The 26,315-nt window shown below is 58.2% G+C and overlaps 2 protein-coding genes across 6 annotated transcripts in view; one reads left to right on the top strand and one right to left on the bottom strand.

Annotated features, from left to right (window-relative positions):
- PPP1R37 (protein phosphatase 1 regulatory subunit 37) overlaps window positions 1-26,315 on the top strand; it is a 131,173-nt gene that overhangs the window by 17,428 nt on the left and 87,430 nt on the right. Inside the window, exons 2-13 of one of the 3 annotated variants that reach the window (XR_009548386.1) lie at window positions 4,645-4,742; window positions 6,121-6,166; window positions 6,329-6,429; window positions 6,756-6,875; window positions 7,026-7,176; window positions 7,262-7,417; window positions 7,983-8,095; window positions 8,633-8,774; window positions 8,860-9,026; window positions 9,127-9,799; window positions 9,954-10,046; window positions 10,133-10,874. Coding sequence is in view for 2 of the 3 variants with exons in the window: in XM_016192474.2 (XP_016047960.2) it covers window positions 4,645-4,742; window positions 6,121-6,166; window positions 6,329-6,429; window positions 6,756-6,875; window positions 7,026-7,176; window positions 7,262-7,417; window positions 7,983-8,095; window positions 8,633-8,774; window positions 8,860-9,026; window positions 9,127-9,799; window positions 9,954-10,036 (1,850 nt within the window). In the remaining variant the exon portion in view is untranslated. Of the gene's footprint in view, window positions 1-4,644; window positions 4,743-6,120; window positions 6,167-6,328; window positions 6,430-6,755; window positions 6,876-7,025; window positions 7,177-7,261; window positions 7,418-7,982; window positions 8,096-8,632; window positions 8,775-8,859; window positions 9,027-9,126; window positions 9,800-9,953; window positions 10,047-10,131; window positions 10,875-26,315 lie in introns of those variants that run through there. The other 2 variants (XM_016192474.2, XM_060186168.1) reach the window with 2 other exon arrangements.
- Window positions 17,168-25,683, bottom strand: NKPD1 (NTPase KAP family P-loop domain containing 1). 3 transcript variants are annotated; one of them, XM_007532886.2, is made up of 5 exons: window positions 25,555-25,683; window positions 24,869-24,979; window positions 23,910-24,317; window positions 22,080-22,211; window positions 17,168-19,066 (listed from the first exon to the last, which is right to left on the bottom strand). In XM_007532886.2, the coding sequence occupies exons 2-5, from the start codon at window positions 24,957-24,959 to the stop codon at window positions 17,286-17,288; spliced, it is 2,412 nt and encodes an 803-aa protein (XP_007532948.1). In that variant the 5' UTR covers window positions 24,960-24,979; window positions 25,555-25,683; the 3' UTR covers window positions 17,168-17,285. The 3 variants fall into 3 exon arrangements, with proteins under 3 accessions (XP_007532948.1, XP_060042141.1, XP_060042142.1); XM_060186158.1 differs by lacking the exon at window positions 23,910-24,317; XM_060186159.1 differs by lacking the exon at window positions 25,555-25,683 and having other exon boundaries at window positions 23,910-24,108; window positions 24,869-24,971.

The following is a 26,315-nucleotide window of genomic DNA, read 5'->3' as shown; positions in this document are numbered from 1 at the left end:
TCCTCCTCCTGGCTTCTGCCCACATGTGATTCTGTTACTGGATCTGCAGTTGGGCCAGGCACGGTGGGGGTGGGAGGGGGGAACACTGGCCATCTGTGCAGCCACCGCTGGATCAGCCACCCCCCACGGCCCCCCTCCCCTGCTTATAGCACGTGGTGCCACCCTGGCTCCGAGTCCTGAGGCTCCCTTGGGGGGGGGTCGGGGGAGACTGGCAGCTGCCCTGAGGTGGGGCCTCCTGCAGGCAGAGCAGCCGCCCTCATCACGACTCCAGTCACTGGAGTCACGACTCCCCTCGCGAGTGCACTGGGGAGGAGGGCAGCACACATCTCATCCAGTGAGTGACTGAATGACACTGCAGTGACTCCCTGGCTCAGGCAGGCAGGGACAAGTGCAGGCTGGGTGCCTCCCCCGAGGGAGGACTATTTGGGCTGCTGCCTCTTTGCTGTGTTTTATTTGTTATTGATAGTAGGTTACAAGATGGAAAGATCACAGATATAGTTCCACACCTCACCCAACATCTGAGTTCTGTGTCCCCACGCTCCCTCCCAGAGACCACCATAGATTTCACCAGTCTTACAGTTTGCTTGCTTGTTTGTTTTGGTGTGTGTGTGTGTGTGTGTGTGTGTGTGTGTGTGTGTGGTTATTTGATTGTTTGGGCAATTTTACGTGAGTCTGATCTAGATTCCACATCATCCCTTTACTCACCTCACAAAGCACCGGCACCTCCAGTCCGTCCGTTTGTCCCGGAGGACAGAGTAGCATCTCGGGACTGCAGAGCAGTGTTGCGACGCTGCGTGGAGCATCTACCCAGGGCTTCTCTAGCCAGCCAGCTATTGCTCACTGCTTCCACTCCGGCGGTTGGGGATGGTCCTTTGTAGAAGGGCTCAGGGCCAGGCACTCCCTCCTCCGGTAGAGTGCACACTTGACCTGGTACAGGGACTGGGTGCCGGCCCCCAGACACTGTGCGGCCACTGTGTAATGGGAAGGTGGAGTCTCCCCGCCTCCCCTGGGAGTGGTGAGAATGCAGGGTTGAGGTCTCAGTGGAACCAAATAAGGGGTCAGAAAAGACTTCCTGGTGGGGCTGGGTGGTGGCACACCTGGTTGAGCGCAGGTGTTACAGTGCGAAAGGACCTGGGTTTGAGACCCTGGTCCCTACCAAAAACTTTGCATGTGGTGAAGCAGGGCTGTAAGTGTCTGTCTCTCTCTCCCTAGCGCCCTTACCCTCTCGATTTCTGGTTGTGTCCTCTCAATAAATATAGTTTTAAAAGGAAGGGGGCGGGCATAGATAGCATAATGGTTATGCATAGACAGTCTCATGCCAGAGGCTCCAAAGTCCCAGGTTCAATCCCTGTACCGACATAAGCCAGAGCTGAGCAGCGTTCTGGTAGGGAGGGGAAAAAAAGAGAGTAAGAAAAGTCTTCCCAGAGGAGGTGACATCTGAGCTGAGAACTGAGGGATGATGGGGGAGGGAGCGGGGCAGGTGGCTTGTGGACAACAGTTGGGAGGTGGAGGTGGTGTCCTCGTGATGGGTGCTCGGGCAGTCTGGCAGGGCCGCCAGCCGGGGGTGACCTCATCCCCTCCTGGGCAGGGGGCAGGACTCCCAGCAAAGCCAGGTGGCCACTCAGCTGTGCAGGGGCCTCTCCCCACCCCTGTAGAGCCGTGTGGCTTGGGGGTCCTGAGCCCCCCACGTGCAACGCCTCCTGCTTCTTCCTGCTGTGTCTCCAGTGCAGGCCTCTCAGAGCAGGAGGAGCCGTGGGGAGACCTCCCCTGTGTTTGGGTTGTGTTGTGACCTGGGAAGCGGGGAGCACCCAGCCTGGCTGAGTGAGGGTCCCTCAAGGCCAGTAGTGGCATATCCTTCTGGAAGGTGGCCACACTGAGCTGCTTGGTGTGGAGAGAGGGTGGTCCTTACCCCCGTGCGTGCTTCCTATGTCGGGGGGGGGGGGTCCAGCAGGTACTCGGTGCACATGGCCTGAGGGGGTGCAGGCAACTTGGGCGATGTGATGCAGGAGGCGAGGTCATCAGTGTTCAGCTCTGGGGATGGGGGCCAGAACTGCACCCTCTGTCTCCTGAGGGCTGCCTCTTCCCCACTCCTGTGCCTGCACTCGATTGGCCTGGTGAGAGGGGGTTGGAGGGGACCCCTGTCTCCTCTGTGCCCTACTGGGGCTTCCTCGAGACTCCAGGCACTGACAGCTCCGCCACTCATGAAGTTTTCCTCCCCCTCCCGCAGGTGGGAGCTCAGGGCTTGAACCTAGGCCTCTTAGACTTGTCAGTGTGTGCACTCTACCGGGTGCATCACCGTCCATCCTCAATCTTGCTAATTCTGTCTTCAGCCTCATAGATTCTATTCTCTCTGCCCTCTGCTGCTTTCTGGAGTTCATCTATTTTGTTGCCCTGCTCTGATACTGTTTTAGCTTGTTCAGCTAGTTGCCTTCTTAGCTCAGCGATTTCAGCTTTCAGCTCTCTAATAACCATGAGATTATTAGAATTTTCTTCCATATTCTCATTTGTTGTTCCTGCAGTTCTGATTACAATTTTTTCAAATTCTTTACTCACTCCTGTTATTATTTCCTTGGCTAATGTTTGGATGTTGAACTCGTTGTTTTGTGCTTCACCCTCTGGAGGACATTTAGCTGGACTCTTGTCCTGGTTCGAGTCCCCAATATTTTTTCTTGTTGTTTTAACCATTTTATATATGATGTTATGAGTTCCCTTTATCAGTACTTTTCAAATTATTGATCACTATTGCCTGGATTGACTTGTGTCTAAGTAATTTAATTAAAGGGTTTACCGTGGTGGAAATTAACAGTTTTTTCAATCCCTGAGTTGGAGCTCAGTGGTGTAAAAGCCTCTTTTTTTTTCTTCCCTGTAGGCTATGGGAGCCTGAGGGCTTTTAAACTATCAATAGGCTTCTTCGCTTAATCACTGACTCCTGACCAAGAGATAAAGCAGGGTGTGGCAGAGATAATCTAGTGGTTATGCAAAGAGACTTTCACAGCCCCTCAGCTATGCCACGGAGGTATAGGTCTTCTCCTGAGTTTCCCGGTTAGATCTCTGTGCCCTGGTGTCCCTCCCTGTTGCTGCTCCAGATTCTGAGGGTAGTAGCAATGGAGACTCAGAGTTGCACTTGGTGAGTCTCTGGGGAGTCCTCTCCTCCCTTCAGCTGTCCCCTTGTTGTGGAGCAGACTGGAGGTGGTGTCTCCACTGACAAACTGTCGAACTGTTAGCAGTCACTTAATCTCTCCTTAGGCCCCTCTCTCCTCTCTGTCACCAGCCACACGTGTTTGTACTCACGGGTGATTTACTGGGTTCCTGTGATCATTCTAGTCCTGTCTTGTTTCGGTCCGGGTGGTCTCCTTTGGTATTCCTAGTTGATCCGGGAGAGGAGGGGAGGGGAGGGGAGGGGAGGGAAGGGGAGGGGAGGGGAGGAGAGGAGAGGAGAGGAGAGGAGAGGAGAGGAGAGGAGAGGAGAGGAGAGGAGAGGAGAGGAGAGGAGGAGAGGAGGAGAGGAGGAGAGGAGAGGAGGAGAGAAAGCGATCTGCTGCTCGTAGCCCCGCCTCCGGAAGTCCGCCGCATCACCGTCCAGCCCCTCCATTTCTCTGAAGTTCAGGGTCCCAGCAGGACTATGTGCAGTCATGGGTTTGGCCACGGCAGCTCACGGCCTTCACGTGAATGAAACCCCCTCTGAATGATCGCTGTCGGGGCATTCTGAGCCACCAGCTCGTGTGTCCGTCCCCAGAGGTGCATCCCTTGCCCCGGCCGACGGGAGTCCCTCTCCCTGTCTGATGTTTCATCTAGGCCACAGCCGCTCAGCCTGGCTGTCGGAAGAGCTGGGGATGGAACCTGGGGCCCCTGGTGGGCGAGTCCCCTGCACCCCCACCGGCTGGCCCACGGCCCACTCCTTTCTGCTTGGTGTCTTTCCTGGCACTGCACCTCCCTCAAGAGCAAGTCATCCTTCTCTCCAGGGGTTACCAGTTGCTGTGGGCCTCAGGGTGCCCCCTTCTGGAGTATTCCTGCCCCCCACACACAGAGTTTCCTATTGGAATGGGCTTGAGGGATGAGGCCCCTGCTCCTCAGCCTTGAGGGTGCTGGCAGAGGTGGGGCGGGGTGAGGGTGTTGGTTCTCAGCTGTGAGCTGCTGCCTGCGTCCTGGACCCCAGGCTGCTCCCCCCCGCCCGCTGCTCCAGCCATGTGGCCTCCCTGAGCTCTAGCGGACTCATCCTCATCTCAAAATAATAGGCTGCCACCCGGGATGGTGCAGTGGCTAGAGCACTGGGGTCGTGAGCATGAGGTCCTGAGCTCAGTTCCTCTCATTGAATGTGCCAGAGTGGTGCTGTAGTTGTTCCTATCTATGCAGCTCTCATGTTAATAAGTACATGAGTCTTTCAGAAAGACAGCAGACCAGACTCCTGCTCTGAGCTTGGCTCTGTGCTAGAAGGCATCAGAAGCACCCTCCAGCCTCAGCCCTGACTTGTGCGCAGGCGAGAGAAGCTTGCTTTGGGAGCACCCGGGACACCTGCCCAAGGTGGCTGTGGCAGCTTGGGGTCTGGGAGCTGAGTGGCAGCAGGTGGCAGAGATCTGCAGGTGGAGGCTGGGACCCCCCCCACCACCACCATGTGAGCTCACAGGCCTGGTCCTCTGTCCGTAGCCCAGAATGTGACTGTGGATGAGGTCATCGGTGCCTACAAGCAGGCCTGCCAGAAGCTCAGCTGCAGGCAGATCCCCAAGCTCCTCCGGCAGCTCCAGGTATGGGGGCGTGGGGGTTCCTGGAGAGGAGAGAGTGGCCCCTGGGCCTCTGGTGTCTCCTCTCACAGGAGAGGGTCCCCCTCCCCACACTCCCACCGCCCAGGGCCTAAGTACATCTGTCCAGTTGTAAAGAAAGTCAGGCTCTGGAAGATTATTTTTTAAATGTATTTTTAATTACCACCAGGGTTATTACTGAGGCGCAGTCCCCGCATGAGGAATCCGCCACTCCTGCTGGCAGAGGCGGCGAAATTGATGAGGAGTGGGGGGGGGCGCAGACAGAAACACCGGCAGCACTGCTTTGCCGCCTGAGAAGCCTCACCTCACGGGTGGCGAAGGGGGTTTGAGCCTGGGGGGTTTGAAGCTGGGTGCTCTACCGGGTGTGCCGCTCCCCCCCCCCCCCCCCGCTAGATTAATGTTGAAGCAGTACAGAGTTAAACTACTGCAGACAGAAAAAAGCCAGGCCCAGGGCCCAGTGGTGGTACTCGCACAGAACGCACACCGATATCGCCACGCCCGAGGACCTGGGTTCAAGCCCCCAGTCTCCACCTACAGGGGGAGACTTCATAGGTGGTAGAGCAGTGCCTGAGATGTCCCTCACTTTCTCCTTCTCTATCTCTGTCTCTCTATGTCTTTTATTTAAAGGGGAGAAAAGAAATGGTGGCATTGTGCAGACATGAAGTCCCAGTGATAACCATGGTGGCACTCCCCCTCCCCAATAAAAAACAAAGCAACCACCCTCAGTGCTGTCCTGAGCCAGCCCCCAGGAGCCCCACTGTCACCAGCCTGGGAGTCTCACCCTCCGGCCTGTCTTGTGCCAGGATGAGGGAGGTCACTGGCTTGAGGGACCCAGCCAGGATACTGTAGCCTGGGGGTCCTATTTCTGTGGGCTTGCTGTTCCTCTGCCCACCCAGACTGGCCACCTTCCCTCTGAGAACACTCCAGAATGTCCAGGCTCCCCAGGTGCAGGCTAGCCCTCCTCTTGCCGTCCTGCGCCTGGTATGGGCTCCTCTGTACACTCCACAAGTGCCTGTCACCTGGCCCAGTGGGGACCCTGGATACTGCCCCTCACTAAGGGGATACCTGAGACCCCTCACAGTGCCTCCTAGGGGTGTGTGTGCAGAGGCGACAGGGGCTGGCCTGTGCTCCTTGCCCCCTCCCAGACCCTCTTGGTGATCATGCTTGTGTGCCGCCTCTTTGCCCTGCTGCTTCCTCTGCTGCAACCTCCATGCCCACCCCCCAGTCTTCCAGCTGGCTCCTCGCTGGCTTAACCCAGGGCCCTCTGGGTAAGAATACCCAGAGCAGCCCCCTCCCCAGCACAGGGCCCAGCCTGGTGAGCTGGTGCCTTCCTGCATTAACCGCTGTCTGCTCTGTTCTCCAGGAGTTCACGGACCTCGGGCACCGCCTGGACTGCCTGGACCTGAAAGGTGTGTGCGTGGAGCTTAGTGGGAACCGGGCCGTCAGACCTGAGAGGCTGGGGAGAGCGGGTGGGCCGAGGGCCTACCTCCCGCTCTGGGCGGGGAGCCAAGCTTCCACCCCCCCACCCCCATGCCCAGCACAGACACGGCCCCCGCACCCCTCTCCCCCAGGCGAGAAGCTAGACTACAAGGCATGCGAGGCCCTGGAGGAGGTCTTCAAGCGGCTGCAGTTCAGGGTGGTGGATCTGGAGCAGACGAACCTGGACGAGGATGTGAGCAGCCCTGCCCCCAGCTATAGGAGGAGGGGAAGGATCCCTCTGGACAAAGGCTAGAGGCAGGGCCTCTTGAGGGACAGAACCGGGAGACATGCAGAACAGAGAAAAGGGGCTCCACAGGCCAGGGAGAGTCCTGGGGAGCCCAGGTGGTGGGGACATGAGGCTTGTGCCTTGGGAACGTTTCCCAGAACCCACCCTGCAGAGAAGAGTTGGGAGTTCTGGGGTCCAGGTGTCCTCTCCTCCCCAGAGGGGCCTTGGAGCCAGGGATGGGCATCGCTGAGGGGCAGCCTGGGAAGAGCCCACCCGGTGCCCCTCCCCCGCAGGGCGCCTCGGCCCTGTTTGACATGATCGAGTACTACGAGTCAGCCACCCACCTCAACATCTCCTTCAACAAGCACATTGGCACCCGCGGCTGGCAGGCGGCCGCCCACATGATGCGCAAGGTGGGTAACCAACCTCCATGTCCCTCACTGGGCCCCCCCCCCCCCAGTAGCTGAGGCTCGGCCTAACTCCCTGCAGCGGGCGGGGCCCAGTGTATGGGGTGGGGGTGGGGTGGGGGTTACTGGTGAGGCCTGAGCCCGCCTGCCCCGCAGACCAGCTGCCTGCAGTACCTGGACGCCCGCAGCACGCCCCTGCTGGACCACTCGGCGCCCTTCGTGGCGCGCGCCCTGCGCATCCGCAGCAGCCTGGCCGTGCTGCACCTGGAGAACGCCAGCCTCTCTGGCCGGCCGCTCATGCTGCTGGGTGAGCCCCGTGGGGCTGAGGGCTGGGGGAGGGGAGGGCCGGGCGCCCCGCCGGCCACTTAAAGCTCCCTCCCCCCTCTCCCCAGCCACAGCCCTGAAGATGAACATGAACCTGCGGGAGCTCTACCTGGCGGACAACAAGCTCAATGGCCTACAGGACTCGGCCCAGCTGGGTAACCTGCTCAAGTTCAACTGCTCCCTGCAGATTCTGGACCTGAGGAACAACCACGTGCTGGACTCAGGTGCGCTGGGCCCTGAAATGGGGGCCTGGCTCAGTAGGGGGTGTCAGGGAGGGCTTCCTGGAGGAGAGGGACTTGCAGGTGGAAAAGAGGTGGTGGGAGTCATTGACTTTGGGAGGAACACATCTTAACCTCTGAAGGGAGCCGGTTGTGTGGGTGCAGGGCCAAGCAGAGCTGTGTGAGGAGGGGGGAGGGGTCTCAGGGTGGAAGAGAGCCCAGGCTCAGGGAACAGCCATTGCAAAAGCCCTGAGACAGGAAAGCACTCTGGTGGAGAAGTCGTGTTGAATCCGACGTAAAAGAAGATGCCGGCAAGAGGCATCTCAAGAGGGGCTCAGCGCTTCAGTGTAAAGGAAGAATTTGGGGGGCTCAGGAAAAAGACAGCAGGGCCCCTGAATTCCCAGGGCAAAGATTTCTGCCCTGGGGAGAGACAAGCAGCTGAGAGAAACAGTGACAAGATGCAGTCTGTCCTATGTTGGGATGTGACAGTGACAACACCTGCCGTGGGTGGGAGGCTGGGCTGACACAGGTCTGCATCAGCCCCGCAGACTTGCCCTTCCGTCTCCCCCAGGTCTGGCCTACATCTGCGAGGGTCTGAAGGAACAGAGGAAGGGGCTTGTGACCCTGGTGCTGTGGAGCAACCAGCTCACACACACGGGCATGGCCTTCCTGGGCATGACACTGGTGAGCGCACCCTCAGCCTCCACTTCTCCTTCCGGAGACAGGCTGCCTCTGCTTGTCCGCCTCCCAGGTTCTCATCTAGCTCTGTGCTTTGCACAAAGGAGGAAGTGAGTGCTCAGAGTAACTGTTGCAAGGGTTTCAGTGAGTCTTACAGCCTTCTAAAATGCCTTGTTCTGGGCTACACGGTGGTGCACATGTTACCATGTGCAACAAGCCAGGTTTGAGCCCCTGGTCCCCGCCTGCAGGGGAGAAGCTTCACAAGTACTGCAGATGTCTGTCTCTCTGTCTTTCTCCCTCTCCCTCTCAGTTTTTCTGTCCTGTTAAATGAGTATTGAAAAGAAAAGAAAATGCATCATTGTTGAGAGTCAGCCTGCAGGCTACTGGCTCTGCCTCGTCCTCTGAGTGATGCTTCCCCACGGCCCGGGCTGCCCTGTGACTTTCTAAGTAGACCACCCACACCCACACAACACCCCCAGCAGCATGCGGGAGGGAGGCAGTGCCCAGCCCCCGGGCCCTCTCACTGCCGCGCTACTCCTCCAGCCACACACGCAGAGCCTTGAGACGCTGAACCTGGGTCACAACCCCATCGGGAATGAGGGTGTGCGGAACCTCAAGAACGGCCTCATCAGCAACCGCAGTGTGCTGCGCCTGGGGCTGGCCTCCACCAAGCTCACGTGCGAGGGTAGGGCGGGCGGGCGGCATGCGGGCAGGGCTGGGGCGGGCTGCCAGGAACGGACCTGTGCTATCCCCTGCGGTTCTCTCGGCAGGTGCGGTGGCTGTGGCCGAGTTCATCGCAGAGAGCCCCCGCCTGCTGCGCCTGGACCTGCGGGAGAACGAGATTAAGACGGGCGGGCTCATGGCGCTGTCGTTGGCCCTCAAGGTGAACCACTCCCTGCTGCGCCTGGACCTGGATCGCGAGCCCAAGAAGGAGGCGGTGAGGAGGGGGGGTCCCCTTTCCTGTGGTGGGCGGCCAGGCGGGCTAGGGCGGGGGGACAAGGCCTCAGGAGCCCGAGCCGCCCTCCCACCATTGGCAGGTGAAGAGCTTCATCGAGACGCAGAAGGCGCTGCTGGCGGAAATCCAGAACTGCTGCAAGCGCAACTTCGCGCTGGCTCGGGAGCGGGAGGAGAAGGAGCAGCGGCTGCAGCTGTCGGCCTCCATGCCCGAGATCACCGTCACGGAGCCCGGGGATGAGCCCGCCCCTGCTGCCCCTGTGCAGCAGGAGAACGGAGCGCCGGGGCCTGGCCCCGACTCGGACTCAGACTCAGACTCGGACTCAGACGTGGAGGAGGATGGGGAGGAGGACAGGGAGCCGGCAGAGGCCCCCTGCCCCGCCCTGGTGCTCCCCACGGACTCTGCAGGGGCTGGGGACAGGAGCCCCCCTGCCAGCCCCTCCTCCCCCACAGAGCAGCGGATTGTGTCCAGCCCAGGCCGGGGGCACAAAGTGTTTGTGGTGACCCGGGTGGAGAGCCCCCCCGAGAGGCCAGAGCCCCCCACCCCACCCTCCCCACCCACCTCTCCTTGTCCTCCTTTCCCACCCTCTGAGACCCCTGGCACCCAGGACCCAGGGGCCCCTGAGCCCTCACTGCAACTCCCTCAGCCAGGGCCAGCACTGCCCAACGGCCTGAAGCCTGAGTTTGCCCTGGCGCTGCCCCCTGCCCCCTCCCCGGCTCCTGAGACCAAGGTGGGCAGCTGCGGCCTGGAACATGGTGAGAGGAGCTCTGGGTGGGCTTGGGGTGCCCATTGGAGGGGCAGGGATGTATGGGGTTCAGACTGCCATCCCTACACTGGGGTCTGGCTTTGGGGGCATGGATGGTACCACATCCCACCCTCCTAACCTGCCTCCCCCAATTCTACCCCCAGAACTGAGCTGCTCCAAGAATGAGAAGGAGCTGGAGGAGCTGCTTCTGGAAGCCAGTCAGGAGGCAGGGCAGGAGGCACTGTGACACTTTAGGTGAGGGGCATGGGGACGCAGGGAGGGAGGTGTAGTCCGTGTAGCCTCCGGCTCTGACAGGCCCTCTTCCCATCTCTCATCCCCAAGTTCCCCTTTTTCCAGTTGGTTGGTCTTCAAGGAGCTGAGACCAGAGCCCTGAGGATCTGCTCGCCCTAAACCCCAACCTTCCTGAGCCTAGGACGCAGGGGCGTAGGGGGCCTCCCCAGGGGCCCCGCCGCCCCCCCACAGCGACACTACATGGGGCACTGGAGCTGCAGAGGCCAAGCCTCCCCGTCCTGCTTGGAGCACTTCTTTACATGTGCCTGGCACTGGAGACTTGGGGTGGAGTGATAGAGGAAGCAGTGCCAGGGACCCTGGTCCAGGGGGGCCTGCTAGCCGGCCTGCACGGGCAGGCAGACTGGAGGCAGCGGTGGGGGTGGTGGCAGGAGCCCGCAAGGGCAGCCCCGGGCTGGGTGCGGGCGGGCCGGGGTGGGGGAGCCGGGAGTGGAGCATCAGAGCTTTCTCTTCTTAAGTGCAATAAATCTGTCAGGGAGCTGGGGTGGGGAGCAGCCAGGGTTCTGGGGGCCCTGCTGTCCTGGCCACTTGAGGCTGCGCCCTGAGAGGCACTACAACCGGGGGAGGGCAGGGGGTTTGGGAGAGGGCAGGGGAGGGCCCCTCCTGGTGGTGACCTCTGTCTGTCCACACTTTTCTAATAAACCGGAGCTGGGTTCACCTTGTGCTTGCTCACTCTTTGTGCTGGTCCAGGGGCTGCCTGCAGTGCCCGTGGCAAAGGGGGAGTGGGGTGCTCCCAGTTACAGAGCATCTGCGGGAGTCGGGCTGTAGCGCAGCGGGTTAAGCGCAGATGGCACAAAGCACAAGGACCGGTGTAAGGATCCCGGTTTGAGCCCCCGGCTCCCCACCTGCAGGGGAGTCCCTTCACCGGCGGTGAAGCAGGTCTGCAGGTGTCTTATCTTTCTCTCCCCCTCTCTGTCTTCCCCTCCTCTCTCCATTTCTCTCTGTCCTATCCAACAATGACGACAATAATAACTGCAACAGTAAAACAACAGGGCAACAAAAGGGAATAAATAAATATTTTTTAAAAAGAGCATCTGCTGGGGTGGATCCCTGAAGGAGGAACCACGGCTGCCCCCGCCCCCCAACACACGCCAGAGCCCCTGTTGTGAGTCACACACGGCCCTGTTCATGTCTGTGTTCAGAAGAAGCACCCCTGACACCGCCCAGCTTCGGGCCTGCACTCTCAGGGCGGTGGTTTGGCACTTGGTCCAGAGATCATTCCTCGTCTGTCCACCTCTGTCACAGACACACACACCCACGCCCCCAGGTCTGGCAGGACCGGTCACAGTGTGCACTGCCCTCCCGGTGGGTCCCTGCTGGGGGCCTTCACGGTAGGCTTGTTCTGGTGGGGGGCTAAGAGAGGAGAGACGCCAGAGCACTGCTCCACCACTTCCCCAGGCAGGCACTCACTCCCATGCAGTGGTTGTGGCTGGGGCCTCAAACCAGGTCCTCCTGCACGATGAAGTGTGCGACCTGCAAGGTGAGCCACCTCCCAGCCTCCAGTGCGTCTTCCTGGGAAGCCCAAGTGTTGCCCTTTGAGGAAGGAGAAGCATGCAGTGGCCCAAGAAGTGGCAGGGTTAGGTCCCGAATTCCATCCCTGCATTGCATGTACCAGAGTGAGACTCTGGCTCTCTCTTTCATTAATAAATGATGAGAGAGGGGTGGGGAATAAAGACAGAGAGAACCCCCAAAGAAGTGTGAGGTGGAAGGCCAGGAGCCTGAGCACCCCAGCCACAGGTGTGAGGGCACAGGGCCCTGCTGATGCCTTGTGCCAGCTCCCAACTAGGCTGCCGCAGTTCTGCCCTGCAGGACAGGCGTGCTTACTGCCCCTTCAGCCTCTGCCTTCGGTTCTTGGCAGGGCCACTTGGCAGTCTGAGCTGGGGGTTGTCTGTCCCTCATCCCTGCCCTTGTGTCAACTTTGAGGAATTCGGTCTTTGTGACTGTTTTGTTTTTACCTTTTTTTTTTTCTTTTTCTTTAAAAAGCCTTTTGAAATTTTTATTTACTTGATAGAGAAGTTATGAAGAAAGGGGGCGGTAGAGAGGAAGAGAGACAGAGACTTATAGCACTGCCACTCTTGAAGCTCCCTCTCGTGCACCCCCCCACGCCCCCAGGTGGGGACTTGGGGCTGGAGCCTAGGCCTTTGCATATGGTAATGTGTGCTCAGCCAGGTGCACCACTGCACACCCATAGCCCCCTTTATTTTACTTTATTTAAAAAAAATTATTTTTATTGGATAGAGACTGCCTGAGGGTAGGGGTAGATGACATAATGGTTATGCAAACAGACTCTCACGCCTGAGGCTACAAAGTCTTAGGTTCAATCCCCTGTACCACCATAAGCCAGAGATGAGCAGTGCTCTGGTAAAAAAAAAAAAGAGACTGCCTGATATTGAGAGGAGGGGAAAGTAGAGAGATAGAAACAGAGACCTACAGCACTGCTTTTTAAGATATTTATTAATTTTACTTATTGGATAGACAAATGGAGAGAGATGGGGGAGATAGACACCTGCAGCCCTGCTGTACCACTTTTTCATTATTGTTGTAGTTACTGTTGTTGATGTTGTTGGATAGGACAGAGAGAAACCTAGAGAGGAGGGGAAGAGACAGACACCTGCAGACCTGCTTCACCGCCTGTGAAGCGACTCCCCTGCAGGTGGGGAGCCGGGACCTCGAACCGGGATCCTTATGCCGGTCCTTGCGCTTAACCCGCTGCCCTACCGCCCGGCCCCCCACCTCTCTCCCCTTTAACAGTCTTCCAAAACTACCTTTGGTGAGCACATGGTCACAGAAATGAGCTGCTGAACCCCTCACATAATCTGTAGCTCCTTTTTTTTCTCTCTCTCTTTTTCTCTCAACTGTTTGAGAGAACTAGAACATTACTGTTACGTGCAATGCCAGGGATCAGACTCTGGACCTCAAGCCTGAGGACCCAACGCTTTATCCACTGCACTGCCTCCTGGGCCTTAGTCTGCAACTCTTACTGTATTACTACCTTTCCTTTTTTTTTTTTTTCTTTGCCCTCCAGACTTACTGCCGGGGCTCGGTGCCTGCACCACGAATCCACTACTCCTGGAGACCACCTTTTCCCCCTTAATTACCCTTGTTGTTGTTGCTGTCGTTGGATAGGACAGAGAGAAATGGAGAGAGGAGGGGAAGACGGGGGGGGAGAGAAAGACAGACACCTGCAGACCTGCTTCACCACCTGTGAAGCGACTCCCCTGCAGGTGGGGAGCCGGGGGCTAGAAACGGGGTCCTTACGCCTGTCCTTGCGCTTTGTGAAGTGCGCTTAACCTGCTGCGCACTGCCTGACTCCCTACTTTTTTTTTTTTGCCTCCAGGGTTATTGCTGGGGCTCAGTGCCTGTACCAGGAATCCACTGCTCCTGGAGGCTATTCTTTCCCCCCCTTTTGTTGCCCTTTTTTTTCTTACTGTTGTTGTGGTTATAATTATTATTATCAATGTTGTTGGATAGGACAGAGAAATGGAGAGAGGAGGGGAAGACAGATGGGAAGAGAAAGATAGACACCTGCAGACCTGCTTCACCGCTTGTGAAGCGACTCCCCTGCAGGTGGGGAACCGGGGGCTCAAACCGGGATCTTTATGCGGGTCCTTGCACTTCATGCCATGTGCGCTGTTAACCTGCTGTGCTACCGCCCGACCCCCCCTACTTATATTTTTATTTAAATTTTGTATTATATTTATTTATTGGATACAGTTGGAAATTAAAAGGGTGGGGGAGACAGGGAGAGAGACACCTGCAACACCGCTTCCCACTCGCAAAGCCTCCTGTAGGTGGGAGAAATTCCCCCTGTAGGTGGGGGAAAAACCTCAAATTTGGGTCCTTGTGCACTGTAACTAGTTCCCTCAACCAGGTGCACCATTGCACCAGCCCCCACTGCTTATTCTTCGTTTGATAGAGACAAGACAAATGGGGAGGGGAGATAGAAAGGCACCTGCAGCACTGTTTCACCACTCATGAAGCTTGTTACAGAACCTAGATGGCTCTCAGTCCTGCCCACCACCTCCATTAAGTCCACAGGCTTAAGTCGGGCGGTAGCACAGCAGGTTAAGCAGACGTGGCATAAGTGCAAGGACTGGCATAAGGATCCCTGTTCGCTCCCCCCCTGCAGGGGGTCACTTCACAAGTGGTAAAGCAGGTCTGCAGGTGTCTTTCTCTCCCCTCTCTGTCTTTCCCTCCTCTCTCCATTTCTCTCTGCCCTATCCAACAACAAAGACATCAGTAACAACAATAATAAAAAACAAGGGCAACAAAAGGGAAAATATTTTTTAAAAAGTGCCTCTTATCAGCTTGTTTTCAGCCAGTGAGAAGCAAGCCCAAGTCAGGTTGGTCGGAAGCAGAAGAGGGGCTATGACATACGTTGGCCCCCATGAGGAGTCTGCGTGCCTCTGTCTGATGGGTTCCCAGGAAGCCCGGGTGTTTGTAGTGACTGCTCCCTTGGGCAGGTCTTCCCCAGCTGACAGAGCATGTTCTGCAGGCCTGTTTTTAAATTTAAAACTTAAAAAAAAAAAAAATGTATTATAGAGGGTTAGGTGTTGGTGCACCCAGCTAAGTGCACATAGTACTGTGTGCAAGGATCCAGGTTTGAGCCCCCACTCTACACCTGCAGGGGGATCTACAATCTTCTGGGGTTTGTTTGTTTTTTGCCAGAGCACTGCTCACCTCTGGCTTACAGTGGTGTGAGGGATTAAACCTGGGATTTTGGAGCCTCAGGCTTGAGAATCTCTTGCATAACCATCCTGCCCTTGCAGGTGTCTCTTCTCCCTAGCTCCCCCTTCTCACTTTCTCTCTGTCCTATCAAATAAAATAGAGGGGAAAAAAGGAAAAATGGCTGCTAGGAGTAGTGGATTCATAGTGCCAGATCTGAGCCCCAGCGATAACCCTGTAGGCAAAAAAAAAAAAAGTCGAGCACATGAGATAGAGAAGGGGAGACATTCCAGAACTGCTCTGCTGCCCATCAAGTATCCTTATCTGCAAAGGGGGGTGGGGGGGAGATAGAGCAGCAGGTGTTTTTTTGGTTTAGTCTCTGCCTGTCTCTATCAATATTAGGGGGTGTGGGCGACGGTGTGAAGACTGTGCTGCCTGAGGATCCAAGGTCACAGGTTCAATACCCTGCACCACCATGAGCCAGAGTTGAGCCGTGTTCTGGTCTTTCTGAGTATCTTTGTCTCTCCTTAAAATAATTAAATAGGGGAGTTGGGCGGTAGCGCAGCAGGTTAAGTGCATGTGGCACAAAGCACAAGGACGGGTATAAGGATCCTAGTTCAAGCCCCCAGCTTCCCACCTGCAGGGGAGTCGCTTCACAGGTGGTGAAGCAGGTTTGCAGGTGTCTTTCTTTCCCCCTCTGTCTTCCCCTCCTCTCTCCCATTTCTCTCTGTCTAACGACGACAACAATAACTACAACAACAATAAAAACAAGGGCAACAAAAGGGAAAGTAAATAAAATTTGAAAAAACAAAAAAATAGAAGAGGGCATGCAGGTTTAGTTCAAAAGAAAGGTAAATGAAAAAATGCTATGGCGGGGGCCGGGTGGTGGCACACCTGGTTGAGCGCACATATTAACAATGTGCAAGGATCCTGGTTCAAGCCACTGCACACACCTGGGGTCCTGGGACCCCATCAGATGGAGGCATGCAGACTCCCCATGGGTTCAGATTACAAGGGGGAAGGAAGGCTTCACAAGTGATGAAGCAGGGCAGCAGGTGTGTCTCTCCCTCTCAACATCTGTCTATCCAATAGTAAAAAAAATAAAAACTAAGAGCACAGAGACAAGGAGACTGTCACTCTGGCACGTGCACAGCTAGAGCTGAAAGTCGACCTTATGCTTGTAAATTCGTCTGTCCGGTCACTGTGCCGCCTCCAAGGCCACGTGTTCCTGGGGCGCTTGCTGGCAGGTTGTTGAAGTCTCAGCATGGAGGCATGTGAGAACAGTACCCCGTGTGGCCACAGCACTCATGACACCCTCTGGGACTGTCCTCTCAGCCCATGGCCCTTGCTCACTAGTTCAGCTTTCAGCTTCTGGTCGCCTAGGATTTTATTTTTCCCCTTTTGCTGCCCTTGTTTATTCTTGTTGTAGTTATTGCTGTTATTGATGTTGTTGGATAGGACAGAGAAATGGAGAGAGGAAGGGAAGACGGGGACAGAAAGACACCTGCAGACCTGCTTCACCGCCTGTGAAGCGACTCCCCTGCAGGTGGGGAGCTGGGGGCTCGAACCGGGATCCTTAAGCGGGTCCTTGTACTTTGTGCCACCTGCGCTTAACCCGCTGCGCCACCGCCCGACTCCCTGGTCACCTAGGGTTTAAGTGGTCTCCCGCCCCCAAAGAGATTGGCACACCACAGGCTTCACCTGAGGCACTGGAAGCTGTCCCCATTCTAGGTCACTATACCCTGGGGAGAGGAAGGTGGTGGCCACCCTACCCTGACCTAGGGCAGCGGCATGCCACCCATTAGAGCCCAACTTGGTGTGTTCAGAGCACTTCATCAAAGACCAGCCCTGTGGTGACCCGGAGTGACCTGCAGGCAGGCACCCCAGCCAGTTATTTTTCCGAGGGTGGCAGTGCCATCCACTAGTCAGCCAACATGCCAAGGGAGCTCAGGCAGGTAGGCCACTGTGTTGGGGATAAGGTATCCCCAGGAATGGGACAACCTGTTGTGCTCAGTGCCTGGGACACCACCCTCAGAAATGCCAGCTGCTGCCCTGCCCACATACAGGCAAAGGGTCAGGCAGGGTGGGGACACCACCTAGATTGCTGTCCGCAGCCCGAGTCAGCTGGCACAACAGAGGCGGCCGCGTGCCAGCTCTCCACCTCCCCTCCAGGGCTCTCAGGCCCCAGCAGCCTGGCCCCCATTCCACCAGGGCCAGGCGCCAGGAAAGGGAGCGCTTTCACACCTTCATTTATTGCACTTGAACCCTGAGTTGCTCTCTGGGCTGCTGCCCCGGCTCTGGCTGGCACTGCCCACTCCTGCGAGTCGATCCATCCTGCTCAAAGGCTCACCTGGGGACGTGGCCCCACTGACCACCCCTCTTTGGAACACTGGACCCTGGGCCCCCCCCCCCCGGGGGGGGCGGGCTCACACTCAACATCTAGACAGACGGACCTGCCGCCCCAGCTTCCCCGGCCAAGCAAGGCCGCCCTGGGCTAGGCTGGGCTGCCCCTGGAAGGGCGCTCAGGCCACGGGCTTCGGCTTGCCCCAGCTCGTCCAGTCCCGAACCCGCTGGGCTGGGCTGTCCTGTCTGGGGGGCCGGCCCGCGGGCTGAGCGCTCCCGTTGGCGGCCCGGGGCGCGTCCTGGGCCGGGGACTTGGGCGGGCTGGGCGGCTTGAGCGCGCTGATGGCGCGGATGAGCCCCATGCGGCGGCGGATCGAGTGGTCCAGGTTGACGGTGCAGCGCAGCAGACTCTGCGCCTCGGCCACGGTGAAGGGGAAGTCGGCGCCCAGGAAGCGCTCGAACAGCTCGGGGTCGCCGTCCAGGTCGAGCACGTTCTGCAGCGCCTTGGTCATGCCGTGCAGCTCGCGGCTGTTGTCGCAGAACACGTCCCAGAGGCGCGCGCGGGCCTCGGGGGCGCCGCCCGCCTGCTGCCGGTCCTCCAGGCACTGCAGCACCCAGCTGAGGCGGCACGGCCACTGGTTGGCGAGCACCACCCAGGCCACGGCCTGGCGCGGCGTGGGGCCCTCGGCGTCGCCCTGCAGCCGCTGCTGCTGCAGCAGGCGCACGGTGACCGGCACGGTGTTGACGATGCGCCGCATGGACACCACGTTGTCCGGCACGTACTCGTACAGGCAGTCGCGCTCGTCGTGCAGGCAGAAGAGCGCCTCCCGGATGCGGTGCGCCGCCTCGGCCTCCACGCCGCCCTGCGCCTGCGCAGACCCCGCCTGCGTCTCCACCGCCAGCAGCTGCGCGCCCTCGCCCGCCCCCAGCGCGCTCCCCGCCCGCAGCTGGCGCGCCGCCTCGCGGAAGAGCAGCAGGTCGTCGCGGCTCTGCACGGCGTCGTGCAGGAACTGCAGCTTGGTGCGGCGGCCCATGATGGGCACGGAGAAGGGCAGCGTGACGGTACGGTTGAGGAAGAGGTAGCCGTTGTCGGCCGTGCCCTTCATGGAGCCCGCGCTCTCCAGGCAGGCGGCCAGGATGCTGGGGTCCACCACCAGGATGAAGATGAAGGGCGCGTGGCTGTCGGACAGCAGCGTGTTGATGGCGTTGAGCACGCCCACCACGCGCTCGGGGTAGCACGTGTCCAGCCCGGTGACCTCGAGCACCACGCGCAGCCGGCGCCGCTGGTAGATCTCCAGGAAGCAGAGGAAGTCGGTGAGCAGCTCCACCTCCTTCTTCACCTCGCACATGAAGCCCAGCTGGCTGCCGAACTTCTCGCGCGACACCAGCCGCTCGATCTTCTTGCGCTGGCTCACGAACAGGTGCTTGCCCACCGAGTACACGGCCATGAGCAGCCCCGAGCCCGACAGCGTGGTGGCCGCGCCGCCCAACACGCGCAGCAGGTGTCCGCCGTGGCCCGGGGCGCGGGCGCCCACCGACAGATAGAGCAGCCCCACGCCCAGGCCGAGCGCCGCCAGCAGCGCCAGCAGCGCCAGGCACACGCGGCGCCGGCAGTGCCACTCGCGCTCGCAGCAGCCCGTCGGCGTGGTGGCCGGCTTGTTGCCCAGCACCGAGTACACGCTGAAGGGCAGCGCGCCGTACTGGTGGCGGATGCCTTCGCACAGCGTGGTCACCAGGCCGGCCCACAGCTTGTCGGTGCCCGCGTACTGCCAGGCGCTGAAGCGGATGAAGAGGAACTTGACGTTCTTGCGCCGCAGGTGCAGCTCGGTGATGATGGGCTGCAGGAACACCAGGTACCACAGCAGGCGCGGGAAGCTCCAGCCGTGCACGGAGCGCGGCCGCCACTGCACGCGCTGCAGCTCCTCGGCCTCGCGCTGCGCTGCCTCCTGCTGCATCAGCGCTGCGTGCGGAAGGGAGGGGAGAGAGGCTGAACCCGGCGGACCCGGGAGGCACGAGCGAGGGGCGGGGCGGAAGCGAGGGGCGGGGCGGGAGAGGGGCGGGGACTGATGCACGTCAGCACCGGTGGGACAAATGGCGAGGGCGACTCGCAACCTCAGATCTGATGAAGGGGCGGGGCCTACTACTGGACCCGCACAACAGTAAGGGAGGGGCCCTGGCCGGGGGCGGGGCCTCCCATTGCAGTAGCGCCTTGCGGTGGTAGGCGGGGCCTGTGACACTCGGGGCGTGGTCTGGGCAACAGATTGGGTCAAAGATCCTGAGCACCTGGACCTGGGCGGAGCCTGGATACTGAACTGGGTGGGAAAATGCTCCCTGTGTGTGTGGGGGAGAGAGAGAGAGAGAGAGAGAGTGTGTGTGTGTGTGTGTGTGTTTTACATGGGGACGGGTCTCAAAGCAAGGCCACTATCAGGCAGGGTAGTGATGCCCGAAGAGCAGGAGTGGGAAAAGTACCCAAAGAATGAAATACACAGCCCAGGAGGTGACACAGTGGGTGGTGAGTGTTGGAGTCTCAAGCATGAGGTCCTGAGTTTCGTCCCTGGCATGTCATCTGCTAGGGTGATGCTCTGGTGCTCTCTCATGTTTATGAATATACAAATCTTTAAGAAAGCACATGAGATAATGGAAAGTATCTCAGCACATTAGAATACAGGTCTTGCATGCCTGAGAAACTTAAGTTCCGTGCCCAGCCAGAGCTAAGCACTTTTTTTCTTTTAAAGATTTTGTTTATTTATGAAAAAGATAGGAGGAGAGAGAAAGAACCGGACATCACTCTGGCACATGTGCTGCCAGGGATCAAACTAGGGACCTCAGGCTTGAGATCCAAAGCCTCATCACTGCACCACCTCCCTGACCACTGAGCACTTTTTTTTTTTTGCCTCCAGGGTTATCCCTGGGGCTTAGTGCCTGCACCACAATCCACTGCTCCTGGAGGCCTTTTTTCCCATTTTGTTGCCCTTGTTGTTATTGTTGCTATTGTTGTTGCCATTGCTGCTGCTGTTGGATAGGACAGAGAGGAATGGGGAAGACAGAGAGGGGGAGAGAAAGATAGACACCTGCAGACCTGCTTCACCGCTTGTGAAGCAACCCCTCTGCAGGTGGGGAGCCGGGGGCTCGAACCAGGATCCTTACACTGGTCGTTGTGCTTCGTGCTATGTGCGCTTAACCTACTGCATTACTGCCCAGCCCCCCAGAGCAGAGTACTTCTAAGATAGATACTTAAAATTTTTAAAATAGTGGCTTGGGAAACAGTGCAGTAGATGAAGTGTTAGACTGTCAAATATAGGACCCTGCGGTCAATCCGCAGCACGATATGTACCAGAGTGGTGGTCTGATTCTCCTGTATTAATAAATATTTTTAAAAAGTGCAGAGATAGCATAACTGTTATGCAAACAGACTCTCATGCCTGAAGCTTCCAGGTCCCAGGTTCAATCCCCTGCATCACCATAAGCCAGAGCTGAAAAGTGCTCTGACACAATGAAAATAAATAAATAAAATCAAAGGCAGGATCTAGGGAGATAATACAGACTTGCTTGCCTGAGGGAGGCCCTGATGTCACAGGTTCAACCCCAGCCACTATCATAAGCTAGAGCAGTGCTCTGGTGAAAAAGATAAATACAGTTTATAAAAGGGAAGCTAAAGGAATAACTTCCTGAATGGGGTACATGCCTTGGGGACTCAAATTCTAGCCTCAGAACTGCATGGAAGGTGCTATAGCAATGGGGAAACTGTCATACTGTAGTGTCTCTGTCCCTCATCTCCCCCTGCCTTCATACAAAATATATATGAAAAAGTGGCCTGGGAGTGGTGAAATCATACAGGCTTTCACACACACACACACACACACACACACACACACAAGGTCCTGAGGAGGAGAAATGTTGGCCAACAAAGCCTGGATCTAGTGTTTCTGGTTTACTGTTCCTCCTCCATGACGCCCTGACGGATCCTCAGGACCCCTTCCCTGCCCTGCTCACTCTGTGCCATCACTGTGGGGGATGGGTTTAGCTCCCCCAGCCGCACTGTGAGAGCCCAGGAAGGGCAGGGGCCCTGGCTGTCTTGATCACCCCATGTCCTCTGTCCCCAGGTGCTGAGGAAGTGCTGGGGAAATGTCTGTAGGAGGGATCCTGAAAGCCCAGGGCAGGGCCTGTCTGTGCTGAGATCAGGCAGTGAATGAGTGTGGAGGTGTTGAAATCCCCCAGTAGAACGAGCACTTCCTGACTCCACTTCCTTTTTCCTCAAAGCCTAATATCTCCTCCTAAGATCCTGTTCCTTACTTGGGCATCACAGGGGCAGGACTTGACCTTTGCCTAGTAGGGACTTCCAGGCCTGGGCACACAGTCTAGGGACTGAGGCAGGCCCAAGCTGGGTTGTGGAGCTCATCTTCTTATTTATTTATTTATTTATTTATTGCCTCCAGGGTTATTGCTGGGGCTTGGTGCCTGCACTACAAATCTACCACTCCGATGGCATTTTTAATTTTTTTTTTGGGGGGGATAAGACAGAGAGAAATTGAGAGGGGAGGGGAAATAGGGAGAAAGATAGACACCTGCAGACCTGCTTCACCACTTGTGAAGTGACACCCCCTCCCACCCCCGCAGGTGGGGAGGGGAGCCAGGTACTCCAACTGGGATCCTTATACTTTGTATTATGTGCGCTTAATCCAGTGTGCCATCGCCTGGCCAACTCCATGTGTCAATATAGCAGGGAGGCGGGACGGGGGGGGGGGGGGGGGGGCGGGGAGGGGAGGATGGAAGAGAGGACTCTCCTGGGAGCAGAGGCCAGAAGGCACTCACTGCGAAATCTGGGTTTCCTCCCTAAAGTGCTGGTGAGCCATCAGCCATCGCTGGCTTTACAGTAAAGGAAGCACAAGTCATCAGGTCTTTTGGAGTGGAGATAGCAAGAAAGTGGAGCAGGGACCTGGAGACAGAGGCTGTGGGCCTGAGGAGAAGCTTACCCGTGATCTTGTCCAGCATCAAGTGCAGGCGGCAGCCGAAGGGGGCGTAGAAGCCCACGGTCACCGGCACGGGCACGTGGCAGAGGGTCTTGGCCAGGCAGCTGCAGTAGACATCATCCTCGGTCAGGATGTCTGGGGGTCAGGGAAACTGAGTCAGCGAGGCTGGCAAGGCACCACCATCCTCCCGTTACCCTGTCCTTGGCGCCTCCCTGTACCCCTTCCCCTGCTCAGGTCTCAGATGGCCAAACAATCTCCCCCCTGCAGAAGGAACCAACTCCCAGGCAAAGGTTAGAAAGCCAGGCTCAGGGCGGAGAGTAGATAGCATAATGGTTATGCAAAGAGACTCTCATGCCTGAGGTTCCAAAGTCCCAGGTTCAATCTCCCGCCCCACCATAAACCAGAGCTGAACTGGTAGAGCTCTGGTAGAAAAAAAGAAAAAAGAAAGCAAGCCGGGCTCCACCACCACTGCGCCCCATCAACCTAAGAGGTGGGCGTGGCCCGAGACACGAGGGTGTGGCCTGGGCGGGACCTTTGATCTTGGAGGAGGCGGGGCTAGAGATCTGGGCGTGGCCGAGGCTCATAGGGGGTTGGTTGTGCTGACCCCTCAGCCATCAGGCTGCTGCAGCCTGTGTTTGTTCCCTGAACAATCTCATCCGCCTTTCTGGGGATTCCAGACCCTTGATTCTGAAGCCCAGGAGGGGGTGCAGCAGTAGAGCACAGGACTTGCGAGCTTGGGGACCTGGGTTTAATCCCTAGTCCACCACATGCTACAGGAATGCTTCTGCTTCTCTCTGGCTAATAAGTACATCTTATTAGTGATGATGAAAAAAAGGCTTTCATGCCTGAGGCTCCAGAGTCTCCGGTTCAATCCCCTGCACTGCCATAAAATAGAGCTGAGCAGTGTTCTGGCAAATAAATAAATAAATAAATACACAAATAAATCCTGCAGTCTGGGAGGTGGTCCAGAGGGTAAAACATGGTATTCTTTTTTTAAATTTATTTATTTATTGTCTCCAGGGTTATTGCTGGGGCTCAGTGCCTGCACCATGAATCCACTGCACCTGGAGGCCAATTTTCTCCCCTTTTTGTTGCCCTTGTTGTTGTAGCCTTGTCATTATTGTTGTTGATGTCATTTGTTGTTGGATAGGACAGAGAGAAATAGAGAGAGGAGGGGAAGACAGAGAAGGGGAGAGAAAGATAGACCCCTGCAGACCTGCTTCACCGCCTGTGAAGCGACTCCCCTGCAGGTGGGGAGCCGGGAGCTTGAACCGGGATCCTTATGATGGTCCTTGTGCTTTGTGCCATGTGCTCTTAACCCACTGTACTATTGCCCGACCCCCCCCCTTTTTTTTTTTTTTAACCAGAGCACTGTTCAGCTCTGGCTTATGGTGGTGCATGGGACTGAACCTGGGACTTTGGAACCTCAGGCATGAGAGATTCTTTGCATAACCATTATGCTATCTATCCTCCCACACACTGCTCCCTCAGAACAAAGCTGCTGCCCATCACAGCCATTCTGTACCTACTCATAGAATGAATGACCAAATGAATGAATGCACATGTGCCCAGCACTGTACTGTGCAACACACACACACACACACACACACGCACACACACACACCCTGCTGCTCTCCATCCCCCAAGGCCAAAGGGGGGGGGGTCTAGGAGCAGAGCAGGTATTGGCAGAAGGCAGGTTGCCCAGGGAGCCCAGGAGAAGCAGAGGTGGCAGCCCTGAGGCCTAGGGAAGGGACAAGCATCCCTTCAGTCAGGGACCAGAGTGGGGTACAAGGGTGGCAGCCCTCCCAACCACCCCCCAAGCAGGGTGAGCACCAGAGCTGTAGGTGAAGGAGCCGCAGGCGGCTGGGGCTGGCAGGGGCCGTGCATCGGTGGGCAGGCTGGGCTCCAGTAGGACGCTGGTGGCCGAGGGGTGGGCTGGGCCGCTGCTGGCCACAGTGGACACGGGGGGCGGCTGGGGGGCGCTGGCTGGTCCCAGGGGGACAGCGGTGGTAACAGGCCGCCCCCTTTGGGCCTGGTGGACGGGACAGAGGCGCTGTCGTAGGGGAGCCGGGGGCTGCCGCTGCTGCCGTTGGAGGCGAGGCTGGGGGTGTTGAGGCCCCCGGTGGCAGCCACCCCCCCTCTGGCCACTAGAGGCCAGCTGCCAGCATGCCTGGGAGGGTGGGCGGCTGGGCCTGTGAGTGCGAGGGGCTGCAGGGTCGTGGCACCATTTCAGGCAGCGTCCTGGAAGGAATAAGGGGGTGACTGGGCCTGGGTCCTGGGGGGGGTTTGCAGGATGGGTGAGTCCTGGGTGGACTGCTCCCTCAGTTGAAGGCCCAGGCCATCAGAGGAAAAGTGGGGAATATGCTTGGAGCCCCAAGTCCCTTGACCCTAGGGGTGGGGGTGCCTTCTGCCAGTGGGGGAGGAATCATGAGAGGCTAGTCCCAAGGAGGAAGTAGGGGTTGGCCCCACTCTGTGCCTGACCCCTAGGAGGGTCTGAATCAGGCCCAGTGGAGGGGGCGGTAACCACTTCTCCTCACACAGGAGTCCCCGCAGGCTGAACCCCCACCTCAGTGACCTCCAGTTAGGGGGCAGTGACCATAGGCCTGGGTACCTGGGAGCGCCCTCTGCTGGGCCCCTGGGACTGTGTGTCCCCAGACCTCCCCAGGCTGAGTCAGTCTCTGTGAGACACACAGGTGGCTTCTCTCCTGGGACCAGAGGTCCTGTCTCACCAGGCAGACCCCCTACACACACACACACACACACACACACACACACACACACACAGCCCCTACCTTTTTGCTGCCCCAACTCTGGGTCCAGGAAGTAGCGCTCCGTGGGGATCCCACTGCCCTTGGCAAAGTGGGCTGTGTACTGTTTGTGCATGGCGGCCAGGTGGGGCACTTCTGTGGGGCGATGGGGGGCGCTCAGTGTTTAAAATCCCCCCATCCCAGGCCCAGGCAGGCCTGACTAGGGAGTCCCGAGTCCCCTGTGGGTGGTGGGGTGTTCCACAGAGTGGAATGGAGGCAATCAGGGATGGCCAGACCTGAGAGGAATGGGGTGTGGGGGGTAAGTCTGGGGTTGCTGAGTCTCAATACTTGGGTGACTCTAGGCACCGCTGGGGGTTCTCCAGGTGTCAGAATGATGGGGATGCCCGGGGCACATGGGTGGGGGGGGAGAGACTTGGACAGAAGTGAAGGAAGCAGGATAGGGGGGTGTCCACCAAGGGGGTGTCAGTGGCTGAAGGGGGGGCAGAGAGAGGGTGTGAGGGGGGTTTTGGGGAAGTGGGTGACAGCGAGGGGAGACTCAGCCATGTGGGGACGAGATGGGGTCCCCGGCTTTCAAAGCCCCATTCCTTTCAAACAGGAATGTGTTTGGAAGCCAAGCACATCGGCAGGCAAACCCCGGGGCGGGGGGAGTGAGCAAAGTTGGGGCTCAGGTCCTTGGGCCCTACCCACCCTGAGTCCTGGGGTCTCCCTACCTGATGGAGGCCTGGCGGCCCCAGCTCCTGCCCCACCAAGCAGCCGCACCGGCCTGAGGCACAGGCCTGACTGGTGAGAAGCTGGCACCCGGCAGCCCGACCGGTTCTCCCGCCCTGTCCCCGCCCCGGCCCGTCTGCCGGCACCAGCCTGGGGCAGCTCTGCTGTCGAGGATAGGGCTGGACGGGCACAGGGCGGGGGTGCTCCCTGTGCGATGGCTGAAACTGGCAGATGCAGGCCCTATGGGGGCTCTGGGACCACTTGTGCTGCGGAGAGAGGAAGCTAGCTGGGGATGTCATCGCCCCAAGAGCAGACGCCACCCCTGGCTTCCAAGGGCAGGTCCTCTGGCCCTGCTGTGTGGCCTTGGGCAAGTGACTTCACCTCTCTGAGCCTGAGCTTCCTGCTGACTGGCTCTGCCCAGCGGCCAGCGGCTGACCCACTTAGCCGGCCGCCCAGGATGCCGCACATACAGCTGCCACCTGTGTCCGTCACGGCCCCTCTGCTTTGACTGCCCTACTAGGGCCCGGGGGCTGGGGTGGCAGAGAGGCCTGGAGAAGTGATGGTTTGCCCCTGGTTCCCAAGAGGCAGTGGAGGCACCAAGGACAAGTCAACGGAGACCCTGCATCTGGCCTGGGGGGGCCACTCACACAAAGGGGACTCAGCTGACAGGGACAGGAAGGTGACTGTGGAATGGTGCCTGCACAAGGGATGAGGAGACCCGCCAAGCTCTCCAGGGGTTTCGCCTGGGTAACTGAGCACCATT

The sequence above is a fragment of the Erinaceus europaeus genome, chromosome 2 (genome assembly GCF_950295315.1).
Source record: "Erinaceus europaeus chromosome 2, mEriEur2.1, whole genome shotgun sequence".
NCBI classification, from domain to species: domain Eukaryota; kingdom Metazoa; phylum Chordata; class Mammalia; order Eulipotyphla; family Erinaceidae; genus Erinaceus; species Erinaceus europaeus.
The sequence above is the reverse complement of the archived record's forward strand: the minus strand, read 5'-3'. Positions and strand labels throughout refer to the sequence as shown.